General features: G+C 47.0%; 1 protein-coding gene across 2 annotated transcripts in view; it reads right to left on the bottom strand.

The window, feature by feature from the left end:
• Window positions 1-255: 255 nt before the first annotated feature.
• The window catches only part of PRAG1 (PEAK1 related, kinase-activating pseudokinase 1), a 49,217-nt gene continuing 25,327 nt past the window's right edge, over window positions 256-24,145 (bottom strand). For both annotated transcript variants that reach the window (XM_072763583.1, XM_072763582.1), the window contains exons 4-6: window positions 20,788-20,945; window positions 8,795-9,552; window positions 256-1,617 (exon numbers count right to left, since the gene is read on the bottom strand). In XM_072763583.1, the coding sequence (XP_072619684.1) occupies window positions 424-1,617; window positions 8,795-9,552; window positions 20,788-20,945 (2,110 nt within the window). In that variant the 3' untranslated portion in view covers window positions 256-423. The remainder of the gene's footprint in view (window positions 1,618-8,794; window positions 9,553-20,787; window positions 20,946-24,145) is intronic.

Raw genomic sequence — 24,145 nt, 5'->3', positions numbered from 1 at the left:
GTGGCCCAGTGGTTTTGTGCTGCCTTCAGCCCGGGATTGATTCTGGAGACCCAGGATCGAGTCCCATGTCAGGCTCCCTGCATGGAACCTGCTTCTCCCTCTGCCTGTGTCTCTGCTTCTCTCTTTGTGTCTGTCATGAATAAATAAAATCTTTAAAAAAAAAAAAAAAGAAGGGTACATAATTGCAGGAGGAAACTGGGGAGACTTGGGGACCGGGGGGTGGGGGGAGCAGAGTAGGCAATGACAGCCACAGTCTTTCATATTTAGATTTTTTATATATATATTACATCCAAGTATGAGAGTCGTTTGTACCATTTCCCAGGGGAGGCAGATGTTTCCAAGGCAAGGTCGGGCATGGGGGTGGGGCGGGGTCAGGCCGGGGAAGGGGCGGCTAGGTGCGGCGCGGGTGGGAGTGGGCTGCGCTCACAGAAGCTGCAGGAGCTTCAGGGACTGCAAGAGGGCCCCCGGCTCTGCGGCCGCCAGGTACTGGCAGCACAGCCAGTCCTCCAGCTCCACCCCGCGCCTGCGGTCCACCGCCCTCTCCGCAAACTTCATCATCATCAGGGCCCGCTTCATGTCGATCCAGTTGTGCAGCGTGCCGCACAGCACCTCCTCCGACGAGCCGGGCTGCTCCAGCAGCTCGCGCCGCGGCCCCCACAGCAGGCACTGCAGCACCCGCTTGGCCTCCCCGATGCGGATGCGCTTGATGGGGTCGGCCTCGAGCAGCAGGTGCGCGAGCTGCTGCAGGCCCGGCGAGTAGAGGGACAGGGCGGGCAGCGCGGGCAGGTCTTCCTGCCGGTAGTCCTGCTCCCGCAGCTGTGCGCGCACCTCGAACGGGTTGGGCTGGTGCAGCAGCTCGTAGATGAGGATGCCCGTTTGGAACTCATCGAACTTGCGGTACTGGGAGGCCGACACGATCTCCGGGGCCAGCCGGGCCTGGCTCTTCTTCTGCTGCAGGTTGGTGGTGCCGCCTGGCTTCTGCTTGGCCTTCAGGAAGTTGCTGATGATGAGCCGGGGCAGGTACTTCTCCCCGGGCGCTGCCTGGCAGGCGGGGGCGGCCGAGGGGCTGGGAGGGACGCTGGCTGGGAGGGTGGCAGGGGGGCAAGGAGACGGAGCGGCAGCGGGGGAAGGGGATGTGGCTGCGGCGGGGGCACTGGGGGTGGCAGAGGAGACAGGGGGAGCCGGGGTGGCAGAGGAGGGGCCAGGGGGGGCCTGGGGGAAGCAATGCACCAGCAGCAGGTTCTCCAAGCACAGGTCTCGATGGATGATCCCATGCTCCTTCAGATGCTCTAGCCCGTTGCAGAGCTGCAGCAGCAGGAAGCACACGCGCCGCTCATAAACCTCAGGTTCAGACTGGTGGCTGGCGGCTGAGTCCCGCACAAAGTCTGAGGCGGTCTGGTGGGGCACCTCCGGGGTGATGACCACCACGCAGTCCTGCTCCTGGGCAGGGGGCTGTGAGGGTGGTGCAGGGAGAGGGTCCTTGGGTGCATCAGGAGAGGTGAGCATGCTGGAGGGCACAGAGGCCACAAAGTGGCCGCAGTCCTGCTGGATGTTGAAGTGCACTGGCACAGAGGGGCTGCAGTACGAGGCTGCTCTGGGCTCAGGGGTCTTGCAGATCTGTAGGGAGAAGGCAAAGTCAGGCCAAAAGTGGAATCCATCATCCTGGTCAGCAAATAGTGTTGGGACATTTGGGTATCCATTTGCCAAAAGGTGAACGTAAACCCTTACACCCACCATACTCACAAATCACCTCAAAATGCATCACACTGACTTAAGCGTATGAGCCAAAAATGCACATCTTAAAAGACAACACAGGAATCTTTGAGACCGTGGGTCGGGCAAAGACTTGTCAGATGCCACACCAAAGGCACGGTCCAAAGAAAAAAGTAGATAATGATCAAAGTTCCAAACTTTTGTGCTTCCAAAGATATCATGAAGGAAGGGAACAGATAAGTCACAGGCTGGAGAAAATATTTACAAAACACACACCTGACAAGTGGATTTTTTAAACACAACTGAACAAAAAACTCTTACAACTCAATACTTTGGTGATAAACTACCCAATCAAAAGTGAGCAGAATATATTAACAGGCATTTTACCAAAAGAAAAAAAATGCAAATGGCCACAGACACCTGAAGAGAGCCCCACTATCAGGAGTCTTTAGGGAGATACAAATCCAGACCACGGTGGGGTTCTAGTTGCCACTTGCTAGAATTCTATAATAAGAATGACAGACAATAAATAACAGGTGTCTGTAAAGATGTAGAGAATTGGGAACCCTCACACGTTGCTGGTGGAGTATAAAATGGTGCCATCATCTGGAACACAGTTTGGCAATTTCTTTAAAAGTTAAACATAGGGGCACCTGGGTGACTCAATCGGTTAAGCGGCCGACTCTTGATTTTGGCTCAGGACTTGATCTCAGGATCCTGGGACCTGGGTTGGGCTCCCTGCTTAGCTGGGAGTCTGCTTGAGAGTCTTTCTCTCCCTCTGCCACCTACTCCCCTGGCTCGCTCACTTGCTCTAAAATAAATAATAAATCTTTTTTAAAAAAGTTACACATAAAATTACACAATCCAGACAGAAGGAGTGGGGTCCCTGCAGAACAACATGCAGGGTGGCACCCTGGTATCAGTAGGAAGACATCATCAGCCCAAGGTGTGGCCTGGACAAACTCTGAGGAGGCCAGACAGGAGTTCACCCAGGCAGTCAGCCTGACTCCCCAACCCTTGCACCCGACGGTCACTACCTGACAGCGGATATGTTTGACCACTGGGGAACTCCCTTCTTGGGGAGTCTCAGGGACAGAAGCAGGCCCCCCTAGGATGTGGCCACGTCCCCTCAGGCTGCCGCAGTTTCTAGATCCAGGGAAAAATGCGATGCCTGCTAGCTGGCATGGCCTGCAGGGCCAGCCAATTTTATTGGCGCTGCTAGATGGCCACACACTATCCTCCGAGGGTGAGTCATGGAGCTGAAAGGAAACAGAAAGCTCTCCAGGGCTGGGGATGCCAAAGTGCCCAAGGCACTCTCCGAACTGGAGGCAGGAATAAACAAGCAGGTGATCTCAAGCTCCTCTGGGGAATCCCCACAACCATCTCTCCTGCCTCTTCAACATCTTGTTCTAATGACAGCGCCAGCCGCCTGAGGATCCTCAGCAGCGCTAATCCTCCTCTGGCTGCCACACAACTGGAGTCTCGAGCCAGACATCGTGGCCTTCTGGCAGGCCTCAATTTCCCCGTAATTACACTGAAAGGGACAGAAGACAGTCTGTGGTCTCTTCTCCCAAAAGGATACAGCGCAGCCTCAGCCATGCTCTACGGAAAGGTAGGGACTGGTACCCGACCCTGCGGAGAAAGGCCCCTCGCATCTACCTGTCACATTGTCCTGCACACAGCCCAAGATCACCCCTCAGGCTGCTGCGCTGCCACACACGAGGGGTCACAGCAGTGTTTATGAAGCGCCATGTGCTAACAGGTGACATTTTCAGGAGTTCTGTTGCAAGCACCTTTCCATAGAGATTTATTTAGATTGCAGCTATACAAACCTCCTCAGCATAAATGCCCAGCCTCCGAGGAAATATTTAAAAATGATAACTTGGGGGGCGTGCAGGAGGGCATGGAGAGGGAGGTAACACATTTAGTAATTACTCTATTATAGAAGTAAAACAGAAATAAAATGGCAGCACATCTTCTTCCAGACATTGCTCCCTATTACACTAAGAGAAATGATTCGGGAACACGTATCTGAGGGGCGTTGTTGCAGACTCTGCATTCCAGCCCACCCAACTATATTTGGTTTTTATTTATTTTTTCTTTTTAATAAAGATCTTATTTATTTATTTATTCATGATAGACAGAGAGAGAGAGAGAGAGAGAGAGAGGGGCAGAGACACAGGCAGAGGGAGAAGCAGGCTCCATGCAGGGAACCTGATGTGGGACTCGATCCCAGGACTCTAGGATCACACCCTGAGCCAAAGGCAGGTGCTAAACCACTGAGCCACCCAGGGATCCTTATATTTGGTTTTTAAAGGCAGTCTTCAGAAACACTATTAAATGAAAGCGGGGTGAGCCTGGGTGGCTCGGTTGGTTGACCATCTGCCTTTGGCTCAGGTCATGATCCCAGGGTCCTTGGACAGAGCCTGGAGTCGGGCTCCCTGCTCAGTGGGGAGTCTGCTTCTCCCTCTCCTTCTGCTCCTCCCCACTGTTTGCTTTCTCTGTCTCTCAAATAAATAAATAAAATTAAACAAACAAACAAACCCCAAAAATGAAAGGGAATTTGCAGTCTTCCAAAAGTGGCCTCACATATACATCCCAACCACTGTGTACAGACCCGTCTGCCATGCCATCTGTGGATATGTGGGCAAAATGCTGCTGAGGTTGGGGTCACTCTCCTCCTGTGAGAGCCTCTCGGCCACCAGACACCAGCCCACCTCTTCCATGTGTGAGGCACTGGCCTACTAAGCATTTTTTAGTGTCTCACTAAATTCCAGACAACCTAACAAGGTAGGAGGAGGTAGATGCTGCTACAGAAAAAGAAACAGAGGCTCCGAGGGGATAAATTATTTGTCCAAGATTGTCTAAGTGAGATGTGTTCCAGGGATCAAAAATATGGGCTTGGGAGTGAAAAGGACCTTGGTTTAACGACGAACTCTGCAAACACTGGCAAGTTACAATGGATTCTTGCTATCTGCAGGATCTGTGTGCCACAGACATGAATGAGTGAATACTGACCCATTGCTCCTTAAGGGAAATAGAAGGCAAAGCTCTTACGAGCGTCTGGTCACAACATTTTTACCAAGTGGCCAGCACAGAGCCTTGTTTTGTGTGTGCTTCTGTCTAAAACTGCCTTAGCAGTAGATACTGTTGATTCGTTAACTCAGAACTCATGGCAGACAGCGCCGGAACTCGTGCCTGAACGAAGCCTACCTAACACTCTCCCAGAGGCACATCACAACCTTTTTGAACTCGGGAACGCTAGGCAGGACTTCAGTGCTCACTTTGGTCCTTCTCAACAGCAAAATCATCACCACAAAGCACGAAAATGTGAAGAACGAGGCAATAAATAGACCACAACAAGACACCTGTTTATAGATGAGTGCTGAAACAGGGAGCCGGAGCCTTGCCGGGTTCCACCTGGGCTGGGAATTACCACATCGGGTGATTCACGTTTTCCCCAACTCTGCATGTGGGGAAAAAATGATCTGGGGTTACACATAAATTTTAATGAGTGAATTCAAAATTACAGAATCCACAAATGATGAGGATCAAGCTTATTGGTCTCGGACTGTTTTCTCCTCTGCAGTGGGGGCAGCAATAGGTCCCTTCTCCCGGGCCATGGTGAGCAGTCAATGACACAGGGCAGGTGCGGCTCTCAGCACTGTGACTACCCCACGGTGAGCACTCGCTGGAAAAGGTTGCTATGGTGATTGCGCCGCAGGTCTGGCTGGAGCCACGTGGTGAGGCAATCCAGAGCTGGCTTGCAGGTTATTGTACAAACCTGGGAAGTGCAGCTGTCCAGGGCCTGGGAAGTGTTTCCAAGGGTCCCATTTCTCAAGGGTTATCAAACACCACTGACAGTCTGCCCAGAGATGCAAATGAAGGAGCAGAGTGAAATGGCAACTGATCTGGATGCATTTCAAAATCAGTGACTAGTCCTCAGCCAGGACCTCCAGCTTCCTCATTGCCCCGCATCTGAGAAGTCAGCACAGTGCACAGGCTGGGGAGTGGGGGGATCCCCTCACCGCCCCCGCAGGCAGGTGCCCCTGAGATCTATTTTTTTTTTTTTTTTACAGTGCTGGATGGTTGGGGTGGGTAGAGGGAGTGGGGGTGGGGAGGCTTCTTTGCCCTCACCCCCTCTTCATCTTCAGGGAGTCTGTGCTGGGGTTTTGGTGCAAGACCACACAAAACTTTGGTTCAGCTCACATTTCAAACGTTTTGCTGAGCCAAGTCCTTACTTGAAACTTTGGAGTTACGGCCTCATTCGTGGCTAAAAATCTGGGCTAAGTCACGTTTGTTAAATAAAGAAGGCCCAGCTGGCTTAACACAGGTCCCTAATTACCGAACTGGAGTTCTGGTTGAGGAATAAAGCAGCTCTGAAAACTCACACACAGCTGACGAGCCCTCCCCCCCCGGCCCCCCCCACCCCCCCATATTCACGGAGCAGGGCTACAAGAGCTGACTTTAATCTCCTGGCTGCTGCAGGGCGCTGAGCCCACGAACGGAGGGCCCGGCGTTTAGTGGGAGCAGGTGCGAGCTGCTTTGGTTACTGGGGCCTTGCATGCAAGCCCCTGCCCGGCACCAGGCACAGATGAGGTGGGCTCCGCGACACAGCGGCGGCGCTGGGGGGGGGGGGGGACTGCTGGGTCCCGCGGCTTCCAGGCTTCCAGATGACTGCGTTCGTCTAGACTGCAGCGCTAATGAAGTGGAACAGCTGCACGTGGGAAATGATGTTCCAAAAGCCCCCACCCCACAATCACCAGGCTGGGCACGCTTGCAAATTGGTACCGGTGTTCCCTAGACTCTGGATATTGGAGGCTCTTCTCCGAATTTCCATTTCCTATGTCACAGAGATGGTCTTTGAGCTGCCAAGTCTCTGGCAAAGTCAGATAGGACACCCCGGGACTCTCTCCTTTAGAGGGCTATCCTCTCCTTTCCTTATGGTTTACATTTCTGATGAAATGAGGAGGAACGCTTGTTTTCAACCTCCTCGGGGAAAGCTGGATTTTCTGCATTGTTCTTCAGAGAACGTGACTGATTCTGCGTGATTGTAGGAGGTCCTGGATCCAAGCTGCACCTGACAAGCACTTAGAACTATAAAAACCAGACCCCTTTGCCCCGAGATTCTGATCGGGGCAGAAGTTGTGACAGGCAGCGCCTTAGGTCTTGCGGCAGGGTCACGTCACTTTCTACCCCACGGCAAGAGGGAGGAAGACTCTTCCACCGGGTTCTCTCCTCCTCCAAATGGAGAGGCCCTGCATGAGCCTAGGTCCAGCCTCAGGAGGGGGGTGGCTGCGGCTGATGCCCTTGACCCCAGGGAGGGGGAGGAGGGCTGGTGCACAGATCACCTCCTCAGGTTCCCTGGGGCTAGCAGGAACCCCAGGCACCTCCTGGCCTCAGTCTTCCAGCAGCTCACATTTGCATCCCTTTCACGGGCTGGGGTCTGAGCCCACCCTGATAATCAGGCTCCTGTTCAGCTCACTGGCAAGTCCACTACTTCCCCTCTACAGAATCCAGCGCCATCCTAACAGGAAGGGAAACACTGGGATTGTTTCTTTTTTGCTTTTAACTGTGGCTGGAGAGTGGCAGGGTGTAATCACTTACCAAGAAAGTTTAGATACAAAGAGGCCATGAGATTCAAGAAATCCACAGACTCTCACACAGGTCTCCTTAATGTTTTCCTCCATCTGGTGCCTGTCATCTTAGCCATACCTGCCTTGATTTCTGGACCCTCAGCTGGATCCTCCCTGGAGCCATACTGCCCCCACCACCCTGTTTTTTTTTTTTTTTCCTAGTAAGGTAGCAAATAATTATATGTAGCCCCCTGGAACTTACAAATCGGGGTTTACCCGTCTATCTTTTATGGTGGTATCACCAAGTTCTTCAGAAAAAAAGCTCACAGTAAAAGTCACTACCATTTTCCTTGGCCAATAATCATAAAAGTTTTAAAAACCCCACTAGTAAGCAGGAAGCTACCCTCCCTCCCCAGACCATTTCATGTTCATTCACTATTTGTATTTCTTTCTAACTGGAAATAAAAGAATATCTGGGGACAGGTGATCTCAGGAAAAAGAGCTCCTTTCTCGCTCTCCACAAAAGCTTGCATTTATAGGAGAGCTACAGAACTACCAGGTAACCAAGGGATAGCAAAGAAGATGAGAAAGGGGGCCACATGGAAGGACCAGCATGTGTGGCACAGACCACAGTGGCCACATGGGTGCCAACAGCTTGGCCCGCTTGCTGAGAGCTGCACCCTGAGAGAGAAATGGAGTGGGGGGTGGGGGGGGGGAGGGGGGGTGGTTTGCAACAGCCCTGATCTGGTGGCAAAGATTAAAGAGCTGTGTTACCTTGGGCTAGTCACTTAACTTCTCTGAACTTCATTTCTTAACAGACGGGATGGTAGCAGAAGTGTTGGAGGGTAAGACAAAGCAGCACTCCCATCCATCTCAGCTACCAGCTAGCTGCAGGCAGATTACTTAATCATGTTAAGCCTCAGATCCCCCATCTGAAAAAACTCTGTGTCCTGTGACGATACGAGGTCATGTAGTGAATCCACCTAAGACACTTGTTGCATAGTGAATGCTTTATCAATGCAATTACTCTTAGTGCTCAAGATGATGCCTAGGTCTGGCTCTCTCCAGCTCTAATATTTGAAGAACAATTATCTTCATTGGTTATCTCCCATCTTAGGTTACAAGCTCCATAGGAGACTTAAGTTCACCTCTATCTACTCAGATCTTTACAAAATGTCTGGTATGTAGTAGGCACTCTGTAAAAATCTGCTGAATAAATGAACAAACTCTCTGCTGCCTTCAAAGACAACTTGTTTCCCTAATCCAACTAGATCACACAGGTTCACTCCTGGAAGCAGAGGATGAATGTGGCATTGACACTACAAATCTCACTGCACCGTGTCCTGGGCCGGGCTGAGAATGCTGAGTGTTAGTGGGAAGCTCAGGCATCAGGCCTGCACCTGCAGCCCAGACAGTAAGAGGACCTGCTGGAGCTATGGCCTCGTCACAGCCGGGGCCAGCTGGCTGCGGTGCAGAATGGAAGCAGGGGACAGGGTGGTACCTACTTTCACAGCATAGGTGCTGCCGGGGTCCTCGGAGCAGGTGGCGCAGTAATAAATGGCATCCCCCGAGTCACAGCAAGGCTTGTTACAGGTCAGTTTGAAGAGCGACCAGTTATTCTCATTGAAGCGCAGCTCCTTTTTCTGGCCGCCCATGAAGAGGTCCTCGCACTTGGCCGAGAGGCGGACCAGGGACTGGGCATAGAGCCCCCTGAGCTTGGTGTAGGTGCCCTCCTTGCTGCTGATGCTGCTCAGGAGGCTGTGGAGATGGAGCTGGGTGCTGCCGGTGGACGCCTGGCTGGACACGCTCAGCTGGGAGGCCGAGGCCGAGGGGACCCCTTTGCATTGGAGACCGGGGCTCCCACAGCCGCTCTTGCTGCCCGCCAGCCCTGGGGCTGGCACCCAGTGGCTGCTGCCTTTGAAAGTTTTCTCCAGGGGCTCGGAAGAGGAGAAGATGTGATGGTGGCGGCTCCCCGGGCTCGAGGAGTAGCTGAAGTGGGACTCTTCGTGGGCACACACATTGCTTTCTGAGTGGCTGAGGTTCAGCTTGGGACTCGCTGTTCTTGGCTTGGGAGAGCCTTGGGTCCAGAAGAAGCCGTCGGGTGAGGAGGCTGCCCGGCTCACTAACTTCTTCTGGGGGAGCGGTGGGGGCTGGAGGGGGCCGCCGGGGGACACATCCTCAGTGAAGCCCGAAGGGAATGGAACAGGAGCAAAGAGCTTCTTCCCACTGTTGGTGGGGGAGTGCGCTGGCTCGGACGAAGGCCCTGAAATTGAGAAACAGCGACAATCAGGCTAGAGGCCGATGCCATTCAGTTCTGTGGTCCTGCGGTCAAAGGAATTTATTTTATTTGTATCTATCTCTTAGGGACAGCAAATGCACAAAGGAACAAAATTCGAAATGCAAAAAAAGGTATAACGGTGTCAGTGAAGTCTTCCTCCAACCCTATCCTTCCGCACCCAGTCGCCCTTATGGAGGGAACCACTGCTGGCAATTTCCAGGGATCCTACCAGAGATGTGCCAAACCAGTCAAACAAAAGCACAGGCACACATTTACACAAAGGAGATATTTCACATCAGATGTACAGATCTATTCACTTCTTTTTAACAGCAATCCCATATCATCATAGGCAAGTATCATCATTTATTTAACTGATCCCCTTGTGATGGACACTTAGGTTGTTTCTAACATCTTGTAAGCCATGCCTTCAAAGGCAACAGCAAACCTGAATGTGTGCTTTGAATGGATCTTTTAAAAAGTTTACAGAGGGTAAAATTTACCTATAGTAAAACTCCCCTTCTTTTTTAGTGTGTACTTCTTTGAGTTTTGACAAACACCCTGGTGCCTTTTGGGGGGCAGGGATGACCCAGAAATATCTCAGAAGGCAGAAGTACATGACTATAAATGAGGAAATAAATCCCAAGGGACCCCCAATTCCCAGAGTGGGGCATGTAGATGCTGACCCTGTCAGAGGGGTAGGCTCCATTGCAGCCTCAGCTGTCCCCCCACCCCCACCTCGCCCCCACCCCGAGAACATGGGTTCAGAATGTTCAGAAGCATCACAGTGAGCTACAGGGCCAGTCTAGACAGGACGAAGAGAGGACTTCACTCTTTCTATCAGCATAGAAAATGGAGGTTTCACAATGAAACAAGCTCAGGTAAAACTATGCGGCAGAGGGGCAGAGGGGGGCGGTGCCTGGGTGGCTCAGTGGTTGATCGTCTGCCTTCAGCTCAGGGCGTGATCCTAAAATCCTGGGATCGAGTCCTGTGTCTGGCTCCCTGCTCAGTGGAGAGACTGCTTCTCCCTCTCCCTCTGCCTCTCTCCCTGCTCATGCTCTCTCTCTCAAATAAATAAAATCTTAAAAAAAAAAAATGTGGTGGGGTGGGGGGTAGGAAGAAGCATGGCCACTGGGCACAGAAAAGGGCAAAGTGAAATAGCCCTCATTTCTTTCTGACGGGAGGATGTCCCCACTATTTTGACAGCAGCTTTTAGGGCGATAACAGAAGCACTAAATGTAGTCGTAGGCCGTAAAATGCATCCTAGTACCCTAAAGGTGAAAATGTGAGAGAAATGCGGGTCTCCGACTCAAGGGCACAGTGACATGCACCCCTTGTGGAGTGCCCCAAGCTGTGTCATCTTAAGGGCAGGCCATGGGTGTCTCTGTGCCTCTCCCCACCTTGGCAGGATGCCCAGATGCATGAGGTGCCACAAACACCGGGGGCCCAAGCACATACCAAAAAGCCCCAAAGGAAGCAGACTGTTCATTTTGTGTCGATGCACATGATCTTTCTCAGGCTGCTCCTGAAGAGTTAACAACTTTCTCTGCTCACACTGAGTCCCCCCTCTGCTTTCTCCAACCAAAGTTGGGACACATTCTGGGGACAGAATGACCCCTCCAAGGAATAAGCACTGACTCCAGGCCTCCCCGAGGTCAACCCTGGGTCTCCTTACTCAGGATACTCCGTGAGGAGGGGGGGTCCCCTTGCCCTGGGCAGAGTGGGCACTGACCTCTGTGCCGCAGCTTGAATGACGCGAGCTGTGTCAGTGAGGTGACAGCAGGGGCCTCCCGTCCGGGACAAGCCCAAATGCAAACCTTACAGCAGGACAATCCCAAGTGCAAAGCATGCATGCAGCCTGCCGGACGCAGGAGCTGGGAACCCAGCCCCACAGGTTGGTGCAGCACAGAGGGCTGTCGGGCCCGCACCAGCACCTTCCCTGGCTCTGCTGTCTCTCTTCCCAGAACCCGGAGAAAGCCCAAGGCCTCTCACACTCCCACATCTGCAGCAGGCAAGCGCTCTTGCTGCCCAGTAGCTTATCAAGATCACAGTTACGTTTTCCTTCCCACCTCACCCTGCATTGCTAATGACAGGCGGGGCGCCTGCCAGCAAGGCTGAATGAGTGATTTATACCCACCCAGGGAGGCCAGGGTGATTATAAACTAAGCAGCAGTGGCACAGTCAGGCCAGGCAACCTTACACACCCTTGTATTGTCCTCACAGAAGGTGTGGGGGGGCAAGCGATAGCCATCCAGCCAGCCAGAGAATGGAGACTCTGATTGCAGCTGATCTTGGCAGGTTCTGGAACCCTGCGGTCTGTGGGACCCCTGGCCCACACTCTCCAGGAAGAGACTTTTCCCCTCTCAAGGGTGCAGGCAGCAATGGGAGCAGATGCAGGCTAGGGCCGTATATTCACTGCCTCTCTATCCTCCCTCTAGCAGAGGCTGAGAGAGCAGAGGGGGGATCACTCACTAGTCCCTGGGCTGAAAATGGAAAAGCAAAACCCTTATGTGTGGGGTTCTCACAGGATACTCAGCTTCAGCCACCAAGTACCCAGGTGATGAGCAAGAGGGCAGCCAGATGGAAACAGGTCCATTTCCCGGCCTTTCTGCATTCTGGACAGCAGAACGTGTCGCAAGAGTCTGATCTCCATTTATTATCAACAGACAGAAGGGGGGGACAAGGCGAGGCAGGGGAGTGTGAGCAGAGTCTGGTCAATGCTTTAATCTGTGTCTCCAGTGACAGGGACAGTCTGCCTATGGTGAGGACTCCTTCTGGTCTCCAGTCCCGCTGGCCGGGGTGTTTCTGACAAATCAGTTTCTGGACTAGTTGCCTCTTTAAACCTTGTGCTAGTTCCTCATCCTTAGTGGTTTGCCTTCCTTGCCCTCCCTGGACAGGTCTCCGGAACACCCCCATCACAGCCTTTTCTGCCTCGTCTGTGGTCTGAGGACAGACAGCAGGACCAGCCCCGAGCTTGTGCTATCCTCACCCAGCTGAGTTCCCTCATTTAAAAACTGACCGAATCACAGCACAGCCAAGGCCCCTTCCAGCATGAATAGTCTATAATTTTAGCCACTCTCTCCATTTTCAATCTCTCCCAACGTGCGTTTTGTCTCAAAGCTGTCCCCAAAATAAAACACCTCTAAGGCAGAGGGCTCTCTCGCTTCCACAGATTCTCTACCCTAGTTCCCTCAGCTGCCCCTGGGGTCAACTTTTCAAACTGTAAGGATAGCAGGAATCTTTAAAAAAAAAAAAAAAATCTGTAACACTTCTTATTCCCTAGATTACCAAAGAGAATCAAGAGGTTCTGCTTTCACACCAAAAATAACTTGTGTGTTCAGGCAGTTGGAAGGAAGTGATTTTTCTCCCTTGCCCTATGGGTGTTCTCTCAATTTCCTGTGGGAACTGTGTTAGTCAGCGGCTGTGATCAGATCTACAGGTAAATCTGGCAAGGAGTACTGGGTATTAGGTGGAAGTGGTTCATTTTCCTTTATTTCTGAGATTCTAGGTGTTGGTCATCCAACAAAGCCCGTACTGATCAGAGGAGGTCACTGCCTAAGAGTGCTCCCCAACCACACACGTCCCCAGCAGGGCAGGGCTGTAGTTACCGGAACCTCATCCAGGGAATTGAGGCTCACCCGAAATGTGCACGTTAGCCGTATCATTAGGAGTTATGTACACATACTGTGATTTTGAAGTTAAAAAAAAAACATTGCTTAGTTCTGTAACAGGCATGACCACCTTCTGACCTGAGGCATTCTTCTTAACTTATGGTTTCTCCCTCTCTCCTCTCTCTCTTTCTTTCTCTTACAGCTTCTTAAAGTTTTTCTCCAGATTTGGAACCACAGCTAGTGAGAAGAACACACTTCACTCTGAGATCCCCTGGGGCACCTCAGGACCACATAACAGCTCAGCTGGTAGTATTCCCAGGGCTACTCGGAAAGAGATGTCAACATGTGGCCCGTCTCGATGAAACAGATTTCTCTACCATGAAAAAAGCAGTACCTATTTGTTATGGGACCTGAAGACCCACTCTGATTCTTCCAGTTGCTTCACTCTTACATGGGGAGCCTCCTCAAGAACATGGCCATAGGCAACACAGCAGCTTGATTCCTACTACAGTTGACTCTTGAACAAATGGGGTCAGAATGAATGAGTCCACTTACATGTGTTTTTTTTTTTTAAATAAATACAGTACAGTACTGCAAATACATTTTCTCTTCCTTATGATTTTCCTTTCTCTAGCTTACTTTATTATAAGAACATAGTATAGGGCAGCCTGGGTGGCTCAGCGGTTTAGCACCTGCCTCTGGCCCAGGGCCTGATCCTGGAGACCCGGGATCAAGTCCCACATCGGGCTCCCTGCATGGAGCCTGCTTCTCTCTCTGCCTGTGTCCCTGCCTCTCTCTCTCTCTTTCTGTGTCTCTCATGAATGAATAAATAAAATCTTAAAAAAAAAAGAACATAGTATATAATACATACAATGTACAAAATATGTGTTGTTTATGTTATGAGGCTTCTGGTCAATAGTAGGCTATTAGTAGTTATGTTTCTGGGGAGTCAAAAGTTATATTTGGATTTTTGACTGTGCAGGGAGTTGGTGCTGCAACCCCTATGTTTTGTCAGGGTCAAACGTATTTGCAACAGCTGACACACTCTGCATTTAGAAAAGCCAGAAAGAAGAGGGGAAGAATATGCCTTGACACCTAAAATAGTTGCAAAAGTCACAGGCAAACCACTGGTTCAGGAAAATGTGCCTAAAAAAGTCCTGAAAAATGTTGGCCAACAGCCTGTAGTCTCAGGACTCAGATTCAACAGCAATGAGAAGAATTCAAATATGTCCTGGTTTTATGCTGGCATTAGATCACCCCGTTTCCAAATTCTGGCTTATAGCTAAGAGTATAAGAAAGGTGAGAAGAATGGAAAATACTTTTCTGGGAAGTTTGCCTCCATTACAGTTACATCATTGGTAGGTTTTTAAATGGCTTTTTTAGACTAATTGGGCCAGAGAGCTCCAAACCCCAGCTCCTACGTTTTTCTTCCAATTTCCTATTCTGCATGTAAAGCCAGTAGCCAACCACAGAGTAGAACACCTCTGCATTTCTATAGTGTGTGTGTTTCAGAGAAGAGAAAGTGTTTCTAGTGGGGAAGTGACACATCACATATGATGTGCTGGGTGGGATCTTACAAAGACCAAGGGGAAGGTACACTAGCTTGGGACCATATATTTAGAAAGCAGAGAAGAAATCAGGATTTCAGTGGCTGGGATAAAACAGCTTAAAGCCAAGCAGAAAAACAGGCCAGAAGTTCAAACGTAGTACTGTGATGTTTTCTTTATTATAGAGTCCTCTCCTTTGCTGGGGTTTTAATAGCTACTTTCATTGTTCTCTTCAGCCAAAATGAGAGGTAAGCTTATGCAGGAAGTGGTCAGTCCAGTTTTGAGCTGTGTGAATGAGTCTGTCTGGCTCCCTTGGTGCACAGCTCTGCCTTCTGACAGCAGCTGGCTAGAGCAAACAGAGAGGCCAAGGGTAGAGTCATGGTGAGGGGTACCTAAGCTCCAAATTCTTAGCTTTTGGGTCTAGCTATTCTCCAACTGCAGGTAACGTGAAAGCAAATTGACTTTTCTTTTGTTTGAAAAACTTGGAGTGTTCTATGGACCATTTTTCAAAATGAGAATACAGATTGTATAGCTGGAAATGGCTATATTGATTTATCTATTCATTCATCTACTGTTTCCTGAGCACCTACTAAATGCAAGGCCTAAGGAACAAAGCAGATGGATAAAAACTTTCCTATGGCCTGTGGCCTCACTCAGTGAAAGCCACCTAGGTGGGCACCTTGCCAATGGTGCACACAAGTGGCACTCTTGTGGGTTTCTGCCAAAACCCTCTTTCCACCCCAATGAGACGTGAAGCGGGTGGCAGAGGGAATGTTCTACCCTCCTATGTAGCTTTTTCCTCCAAAGAAAAATCGTGCAAACTCTTGATTGGTCACACAATCAGAAAGGCTCAACAATTTTCAAAAGCTAAAAAAAAAAAAAAAAAAAAAAAAAGGCAGCCAAGTATCCCTTCAAAAGGATCCCTTGCTTTCTCAAGAAGGTAAATGCGGCCTGAAAATGGAAGCATATTATTAACATTTTACAACTGGAAGGAAAATGTGGCATTTGCGAGTAGTCTCTCTGGAACACTTAATCATCCCAAGAGACAACAATCAAGATGTGAATGCCATTTACATGCAAAAGAGGAGAAGCCCTGGCTCAGGAAAACTGGCTCATGGAAAGCAGTCCATGCCCACTGGCTCAGTGTGGCTCCAGAACCCTGCACTTTCAGTCTCCTGTGAGAGCACAATCATTTAGCAGTCTTCTCCCAAATTAACAGCAAAATTAAAAGTTAGTTCAAAGTATTTTCACATGCTGTTGATGGAAGCGTACAGTGACATTCTGTAGGATAATTTGGGAACTTCTATTTAAAATGCCTATACGTTTTGACATATCGGTTCCACTTCTCTTAAGAACTTATCTTACAGATACGTCCACCAAATTATCTCAAAGTGTGCCCCAGGACCTTACTGGAGACTGATAATGAAAATCACCTAAACATGCATTGTTAAGATAGGGGTTTACCAATTTGCACCATGACAAAATATGCAGCATTAAAAAAAATGAGATAAATTTAGAGGTTCTGATTTGAAAGACTTCATGATAAACTAAGTATAAAAATGTGTCAAATTGAGGTTTATGATATTTTAAATATGGATAAAAATTTCTGAGAAAATACAGAAAAGTATGCTCAAAATATGTCAAAAGTGGGAGTTGGCTTAGAGGGTATCTAATGACTTTGATTTTTCAACTCATGTCTTTCCCCATCATGTGAATCGTTATCATGTACTGACCCTACTGAAGTAAAAATAGGTATTTTAAAAATTCAGTTTAAAGGGAATTGTTTAAACTAAGGTAAAGCTTCACTTTTGTGATTCTGTAAGGGTTCAGGCCACAGACAATATTAAAAATGAGTATCTTCTCCTTGGGATAGCTTCTTCATCCTTCACTAATAAGTCACTAATAATGGGGCACCTGGGTGGCTCAGTGGTTGAGCATCTGCCTTTGGCTCAGGGCATGATCCCAGGGTCCTGGGATTGAGTCCTGCTTTGGGATCTCCGTGGGGAGCCCGCTTCTCCCTCTGCCTATATCTCTGCCTCTTTCACGAATAAATAAAATCTTTTAAAAATAAATAAATCACTAATAAATCTAATAAATCTCCCAGAACAGGATTCACAACTCAGCCTCTCTCCACAGGGGTGGGGGATGAGGGAGGGCCTAACCATCCGCATGAGAGCAAAACACCAAACGTAATGTGTTAGATCAAACCTGATTTGGGATCCAGTGCTCTGATGGCCCATTTGATAGAATACACTAATTTCAGCTGGTGGGTTTTAGATGCTGTTTTCAGGGCCGTTTTTTCTTCCTACAGTGTCCCAGGTAACAGCCTGAGCAGAGGAGCAAATGCTCATAAGGTCAGGCTGTCACTGCTCACTGATGTCTGATCTTTATGGACTTATGGTCTCTCCTCCTGACAGCACCCTCCACCCCTCCCCGCCCACTTCCTGGCTTGATTTTGTTCCCCTTGGCACTTACTGCCATCTGACATACTAGCTTTATCGTTTTCCTCGTTGTCCATCTCCATCCACTGCAATGTGAAAGAAGAGACTGGGCATTTTTTTGTCATTGCTGTATGTTCAACATCTAAAACTGTACCCAGCACAAGGTCTGGATTCAACAAATCTCTATCGAATCAATGACCGCATTAACGTATATATTTAAAACAATCCTCTGGGCCTTAATACTGAAAAGGAAGTTGGCTACTGTTAAGATATTTCATTAACTCGGTTGTATCCCTGGTTTGTTAGCTATAAAAATACTAACACTGACCTGGTACATACCTTCATGCGAATTCATACCTATATTCACTGTGTGGTTAGATCTCTTATCTATTGCTTGTGCCAACAGTTTCAGTTCAACAGAGCACTTTCTAATCTCCTGTACCGTGGAATTGAAGTTTAACATTATCCTAAATCAAAAAAGGAAAATGATCCTAATGTGACATTAGGTTTACCTATTTAAAAGGAACCATTTAAAGCATGAGAGTCTTCTGATGACCATTTGTTTCTTGCTTTGTTTTCTGATGAGCATTTGGGATGACCATTTAGCTGACCACTTTCCCTCACATCCATTCACTACAGATAACTTCTTGGCAGCATTCGTGGATCTGTCCTGACACATGCAGTTTGTCCCTCCCAAACCAAGCATAAACCAAACAACTGCTTAGGCAGATTTTTCCTTCCACTGAGTTGACACACTGTTCAATGGAATTGCCCGCATGGACAAATGGGAAAACAGATGTGCTCTGAGGAGTAGGACATGCATACAAGCATAAAGCAGTGAAATTAATATTGATATAAAATGATACTTTGTAAACAGAAAATTTAGACACCCTGGTTTTTTAAATGCAACAAAGTTATAGATTTCAATTCTGTTTGTTTTTTTCATAAAATTTTTTTTAAGGATTTATTTATTTGAGTGAGAGAGAAAAAGAGTGCATGTGCATGCACACATGGAGGAGATGGGCAGCAGAGGGAGAGAGAAACATTAGCAGACTGCACTGAATGTGGAGCCTGATGTGGAGCTCAATCTCACCGAGATCAGGATCTGAGCCAAAACCAAGAGTTGGCTGCTTAACCGATTGCACTACCCAGGCGCCCCATTTCTTATAAAATTTAAAACTTTTGGGGGGGTTTGCCACAAAACCCAAATAGTAGAAAACTAACTTTAACCACTAACCCTGATAAGCTTCCAAGAAGTTTACACAAACTATTATTATGATATACTCTGGAATGACTCTGGCCTCAACTCACTCAGGTCAGCCTTTACCGTAGATACAAAAACTCTGAGAAATGCATCTCTTTTCATTACTGGATTCTTACCAACAAAGCAAATAGTCTAATAGTATCTGTTGACTTAATATATATTAGAGAAGTAGATACTACATTCTGGTCTCCAGGAACTTCAGCGTGAACCAACTCTACCTCTCTTATTCAGATCCACTCTCTCAGCTTCAGTATTAGATATCAAATAGTTACAAAAGGCGTGATAGATAAATATTTTGATATTATTTTTATGAGGTAAAAAACAAGTAAGAATTCATGGGACTGAAAGACAATTGTTCAGGACTAGATCTAAAGCAAGCCGCCTTGGTTAACGATGAGAAGCAGACTGAAGGGTTTCTCACATTCATGACCAGTGGTTCTGGATAGTCTCCAGATTAATGTTTAACAGATGTTACAAAAGGAGGGTGGAGAAAGAAAGCATGGTCCGGGTTACAGAGCCATAAGCAGGAGCAGCAGCTAGAAATGGTTCACTCTAAGGACCCAGAGTCTGGTAACAAGGTAGATATTTTTTGATGATCTAGGAATCTAAATTTTGAAGTGCATTTCCATTGAATGACAGGCTCATGATAAAGGCAGAACCATAAAAGGGATTTTTTAAAATTAGAAAACATCTGAGTAAGCCATCACCATTGTATCTATAAATCCCCAGTGTCTCCGTATTTCCCACTTCCACACATTGGTTTTCAGAGCTTTGTATAATCATCTAGCCTCTATCTTATACCAACTTCTAGTCCCATCTTCCCCCTGCCTGCTTCCACAAAAGTGCGTCAAGTGGTCCTACCTTTCCCCCAGAATGTACTGCTAACCCTGTGCCTTTGTTCCTCCTGTGTCATTTCTGTAACCTGCAAAGCCCTTTCCTCCCTCTAACTCCTTAATTCTAACCACACTTGAGAAGAGCTGAAGTGCCATCTTCTGTAAACGCCTTCCCTCTACTTTTCCACAGCCCTCATTGGCTCCTCTCTCTTCCGGAAGCCTTGATAAACATTCATGTTCTAGGAAGCCCAATCTCCTAGATTAGACCAGCCACCCAGAGGGCACGTGTTTCAGCCCTATCTTCCTAGCTAGACCTGAAGAGTCCTGAGAGCAAACATCATTATTTGCTGGTACTGACTAGTCAAGTGCCCAGACAATTAAGTAGAGTTCCCATCGACATGAGCTAGCTGGTGGCCATGGGACTCACTTTACACTGCTCCCTCAGCATTGGTCATAATCCCCAAGATAGCAGGTCAGGGCATAGGGTCCAAAGGTTTATGCACCTAGCTCAGCCCCCTGTGGAATAATCCACCTCACAGAATTTTTGCACAATTGGAAGGCAAAAGATGGAAGCCCAAAGATGTAGCCTCTTTGGCTACACCCCCCCCCCCATTCAAGACTAAGAGATTTCCTGTTTTTAAGTCTGAGCTATCAGAAATTTCCCATAAGAACAGACCACAGACTCACAGAACATATGCTCTAGACTTAGCAGTACTCATCTTTCCAATGGAAATATGTCAGTGATTGTGATTTTATGATGGAAGCCTTGATGCCAAAACTACCTACTGGGAAGAAATATTTCCACAGGAGTGAGAAAGGGTGTCACGTTAGCACATGTTGAAACCTAACATGCTAAAGCGAGTTTAAGAGACACACAGGAGAGGACACACAAGCACACAAAGAATGTTGAAATGGTGAGAGGTTTTAATACTACCCATTACAACTGCAGAAACACAAGAGCGTGCTCAGAAACGTGCTCTGTCAAGACGTATCCACCTATAATGCCTTAGAGCTTCACCCAGGGAGTGGGATGGATGGTAACCTAATGAAAACTCCATGCTTTAATCCAACAAACATTTATGTAAGCACCTGCTGTGTCTAAGGAAGTGTGTACGTGTACGCACATGTATGTGCACTCATGCACAAGAAGGAGCGAAGGAGATGAGGGAGAGGCAGAGAGAAAGAAACACGGAGGCTGAAACCTTGTGGTTGGCATGCACCTAATCCCCCAAGAACCAATCCCGAGGACAGAAATGCAGACCAGACCTACACATAAATGGCTCATCAGCCCAGGAATCAGTGAATGCATGGTGTGTAAGTGGAAAGAGCAGCACAGCATGAGGTACCTTGTCACCTATCCAACAGGGAATTAACGCCAACTGCTCCTGGGTGGAGTCGACCTTATGGGGAAAGCAGAACCAAGATAGTAGGTCTAGCTCGGCCATTCCAAATCTGGGCAGTGTGGCCAGGACGGGCCTTCCAGACTCAGGAGAATCTAAGCCTCCCCGTCAAGGTCAAGTCTGTTACCTCCATCACTGCAGGTCCTGGAGTCTGAGGCCAGACTGTCCGTGGAGCCCGTGGTGAAGTTGACGTGGACGCCCCTGCAGGGAGGGCTGAGGCTCTCTGCAGAGCCCTGGCTCACTTTTTCCAAATCAGAGCTGCTCTTGTTCATCTTCAAAAGGTGCCTGGGAAAGATAAGAACAAACAATAAAAGCAATTAATTTGGTTTCTATTCAAAAACAGGTGATGGGTCATGAATCCACTATGCTCCCGCAGCCTGAACAGTGCCAGGAAGTTTTGAAAAAAAATGATTTTGGGAAGAGAGAATGGGCACTCCTTTGAAACCTTATGCACATGAATAGTGGGAGATTTCTCAAATGTGGTTAGGAGGAGTGAGTCTTCGTAAATGTAGACAAATGTCAAAATCCGGATTTGGGAGGAACTGCCTTCATATTCTGACCCTGTTGGCCAAAACATTTATGTCGCCTATTATAACATCTCTACAAAGAAAAACTCAAACATTATCATACAAGTCAATGTAGAGAGATATACAGAGATTGGGTAGCTTTTTTAAGATCACAGGACACGTGAAGTGCAAATTAGGACTAAAAAGGTGGGATTTCTTTTTGTCTGATACTCTCTTGACAGAGCTTCAAAGGGTATAGGTTGTTCCTTGGAATTAAGGAAAACTTTATATCAATTTAACCAGATTTTAGTACAATACTCAGAAACATGTTAACATAACTCTTCTTCCTCAAGTACAGAATCTGCCCTTAGGCTTTCTATGAAACCTTTTGTTGCATCTCTAAGACACCATTCCCAACATATCAGGGACCGGAATACCAAGTTCAAGAGAAAAATAACTTGCCTTGGCGAAAACAGTGCCATTATCAGATACAGCGGTTAGCTTATTGATTTCTCCTTCCCTTTTTCCAAGGACTACATGAATATTCACTCTGACCTGACATTTTCGCCACACAGTGAGGCAGACCACAATCAATCTAGCTCTCTCCCTGCTGGTGGTAACCCAGATTTGTCTGAACTGATGCTTCCTTGATGACATTCCTGTTCCCACTACAGCAGATCTATACCTCAATATCTGTTGTAGGAAATACACAATGCAGTATTGATTTGGCATCAGAACCGCCTTATTTAATGCACATGACCTTACAGTCAAGAATTTATCGATTGTTCTTTGTGTTCAATATTGCCAGGTCCCGTATTGGTCTTCAGTCATGGGGATCCCTTGTTTATTGCCAGAAAAGTTTCCAGGAAGTTTGTTAGCTACCATGAAGACACTCTTCAGGAACACGTACTTCTCCTCACCCCCAATTCTTAGAACCACATTAAAGACTATGTTACAGCTGCCAAATGGAAGTTGTCACAATGATGGCAAGGTTACGATTAATACTCTTCCTCACGTTTTAATGTCACTGTAGAGCTCTGGGAAACATCAGATCCGTAGGAAGTGCCATGGTAGTAGATTATCTTTATTTTACCCTCTGGCAAAGTAAAATCATAGAAAGTTTTGTAAAACTATTTTTAGTCTCATCAAATCCATCAATCATGGCTTTCACAGGTGAAGCCTAGATATGCAGTTGTGAGTAATGGACAACTCCTTGGTCCAGAGAGAAGCCAGCTCTGTGGCAGTGCAACTCCCCAAACCCCTCCAAAGTGGCCTCCGGAGTCTCTTGGTCCTCAGACCTGGAAAACTGCCATGGGAGAAATTCCAGCACCAGAGCTGCTGAGCTGGCAAAGCTCCCATTCTACAACCTAGAAAAACACTGAAAGAAGTGTATACAAATATATTAAACTAAAAAATACATAAATATGTATATGTGTGAGTATACACACGCGCGCGCGCGCGCGCACACACACACACAGACACCTTGGATACATGTCCTTGAGCAATATTCAAATCACTAGTAGTGAATGAATGGCTAAGTTAATTTAGTGAGGCATGGCAGTTTACCAGTAGTTTATTTTAACAAAACATACTGCTAGGTGACCAGAAAATATGCAAATATTATAGTAAGGATTTTTGAAACATTATTTTGTGAGACTTTTGTTTCAGCTGTGTGCTTGTTGGATCAGGATAGTAAATATATTCCTTATTGTGGATCATTGTTTAAAAAAAAGGCTAAAAATCATTGCTCAAGAATAGAGGTCAGCAAACATTTCTTTAAAGGGGTCAGATGGGTAGATATTTTAATTTTAGGCTTGTGGATCACATGGTCTCTTTACAGCTATTCAACTCTGCTGTTGGAGCAGGAAAGCAGTAACAGACTACATGTAAATGTTTTCCAATAAAACTTTACTTACAAACAAAGATGACCACACTGCATAGATGGTAGATTACTGACCCCTGATCTAAATCAGCTTCGTCCAATAAAATTATAGTGCAAGTCACATATGAATGCATAGTTTTAAACTTCTGTAGCCAAATTATAGGTGAAATTATTGTAATATATTTTATTTAACAAAAAAATATATAAAAATATTGTCATCTCAATAGGCAATGAGTATAAAAATCATTAATGAGATCTTTTACATTTTTTTTCATTCTAAGTCTTTAAAGTCTGGTGTGTATTTTACACTTACAGCACAATGCAATTTAGACTAGTCACATTTTAAGCTACTGGCTACTCTACTATACAGTGAAGATCTAAAAAAAACTCATACATGTACAAGGCTCTTCATGTTGTTACTAATAGCAAAAACAGAATCAGAAACAGTCTGGTGTCCATCAATAAAATAACGGATACATTGTAGTATAGTCTTATAATGGAATGATATAGAATTAAAAAATAAATGAACTTGATTTTAATGTACCAATACTGAAATGATTCTTAAATGCTGAATGTTAAAAGTAACTTGCTGCAAATTAAAAATTGCAATGAGCTCCCACCAGTCAGGATAAAAGATAAGAAATAATAAATGTTAGAGAGGATATGGAGAAAAAGGAACCCTCATGTACTGCTGGTGGAAACTAGTGCAGGCACTGTGGAAAACAGTATGGAGGTTCCTCAAAAAATTAAAAATAGAAATACCATATGATCCAGTAATTCTACTTCTGGGTATTTACCTGAAAACAAAAACAGCAACAACAACAACACTCTGAAAAGATACATGCACTCCTATGTTTATTGCAGCATTATTTACAATGGCCAAGATAAGGAAGCAACCAAAGTGTCCATAGGAGGATAAACAGATAAAGGAGAGGTGGTACATATATACAATGGAATATTACTCAATCTTAAAAAAGAATGAGAACTTGCCTTTTGTAACAACATAGATGTACTCAGAGGGCATCAGGCTAAATGAAATTAGGCAGAGAAAGACAAAAATACATGATGATCCCACTTAAATGCGGAATCTAAAAAAA

This window comes from Vulpes vulpes, chromosome 7, assembly GCF_048418805.1.
Source record: "Vulpes vulpes isolate BD-2025 chromosome 7, VulVul3, whole genome shotgun sequence".
Classification (NCBI taxonomy): Eukaryota; Metazoa; Chordata; class Mammalia; order Carnivora; family Canidae; genus Vulpes; species Vulpes vulpes.
The sequence above is the reverse complement of the archived record's forward strand: the minus strand, read 5'-3'. Positions and strand labels throughout refer to the sequence as shown.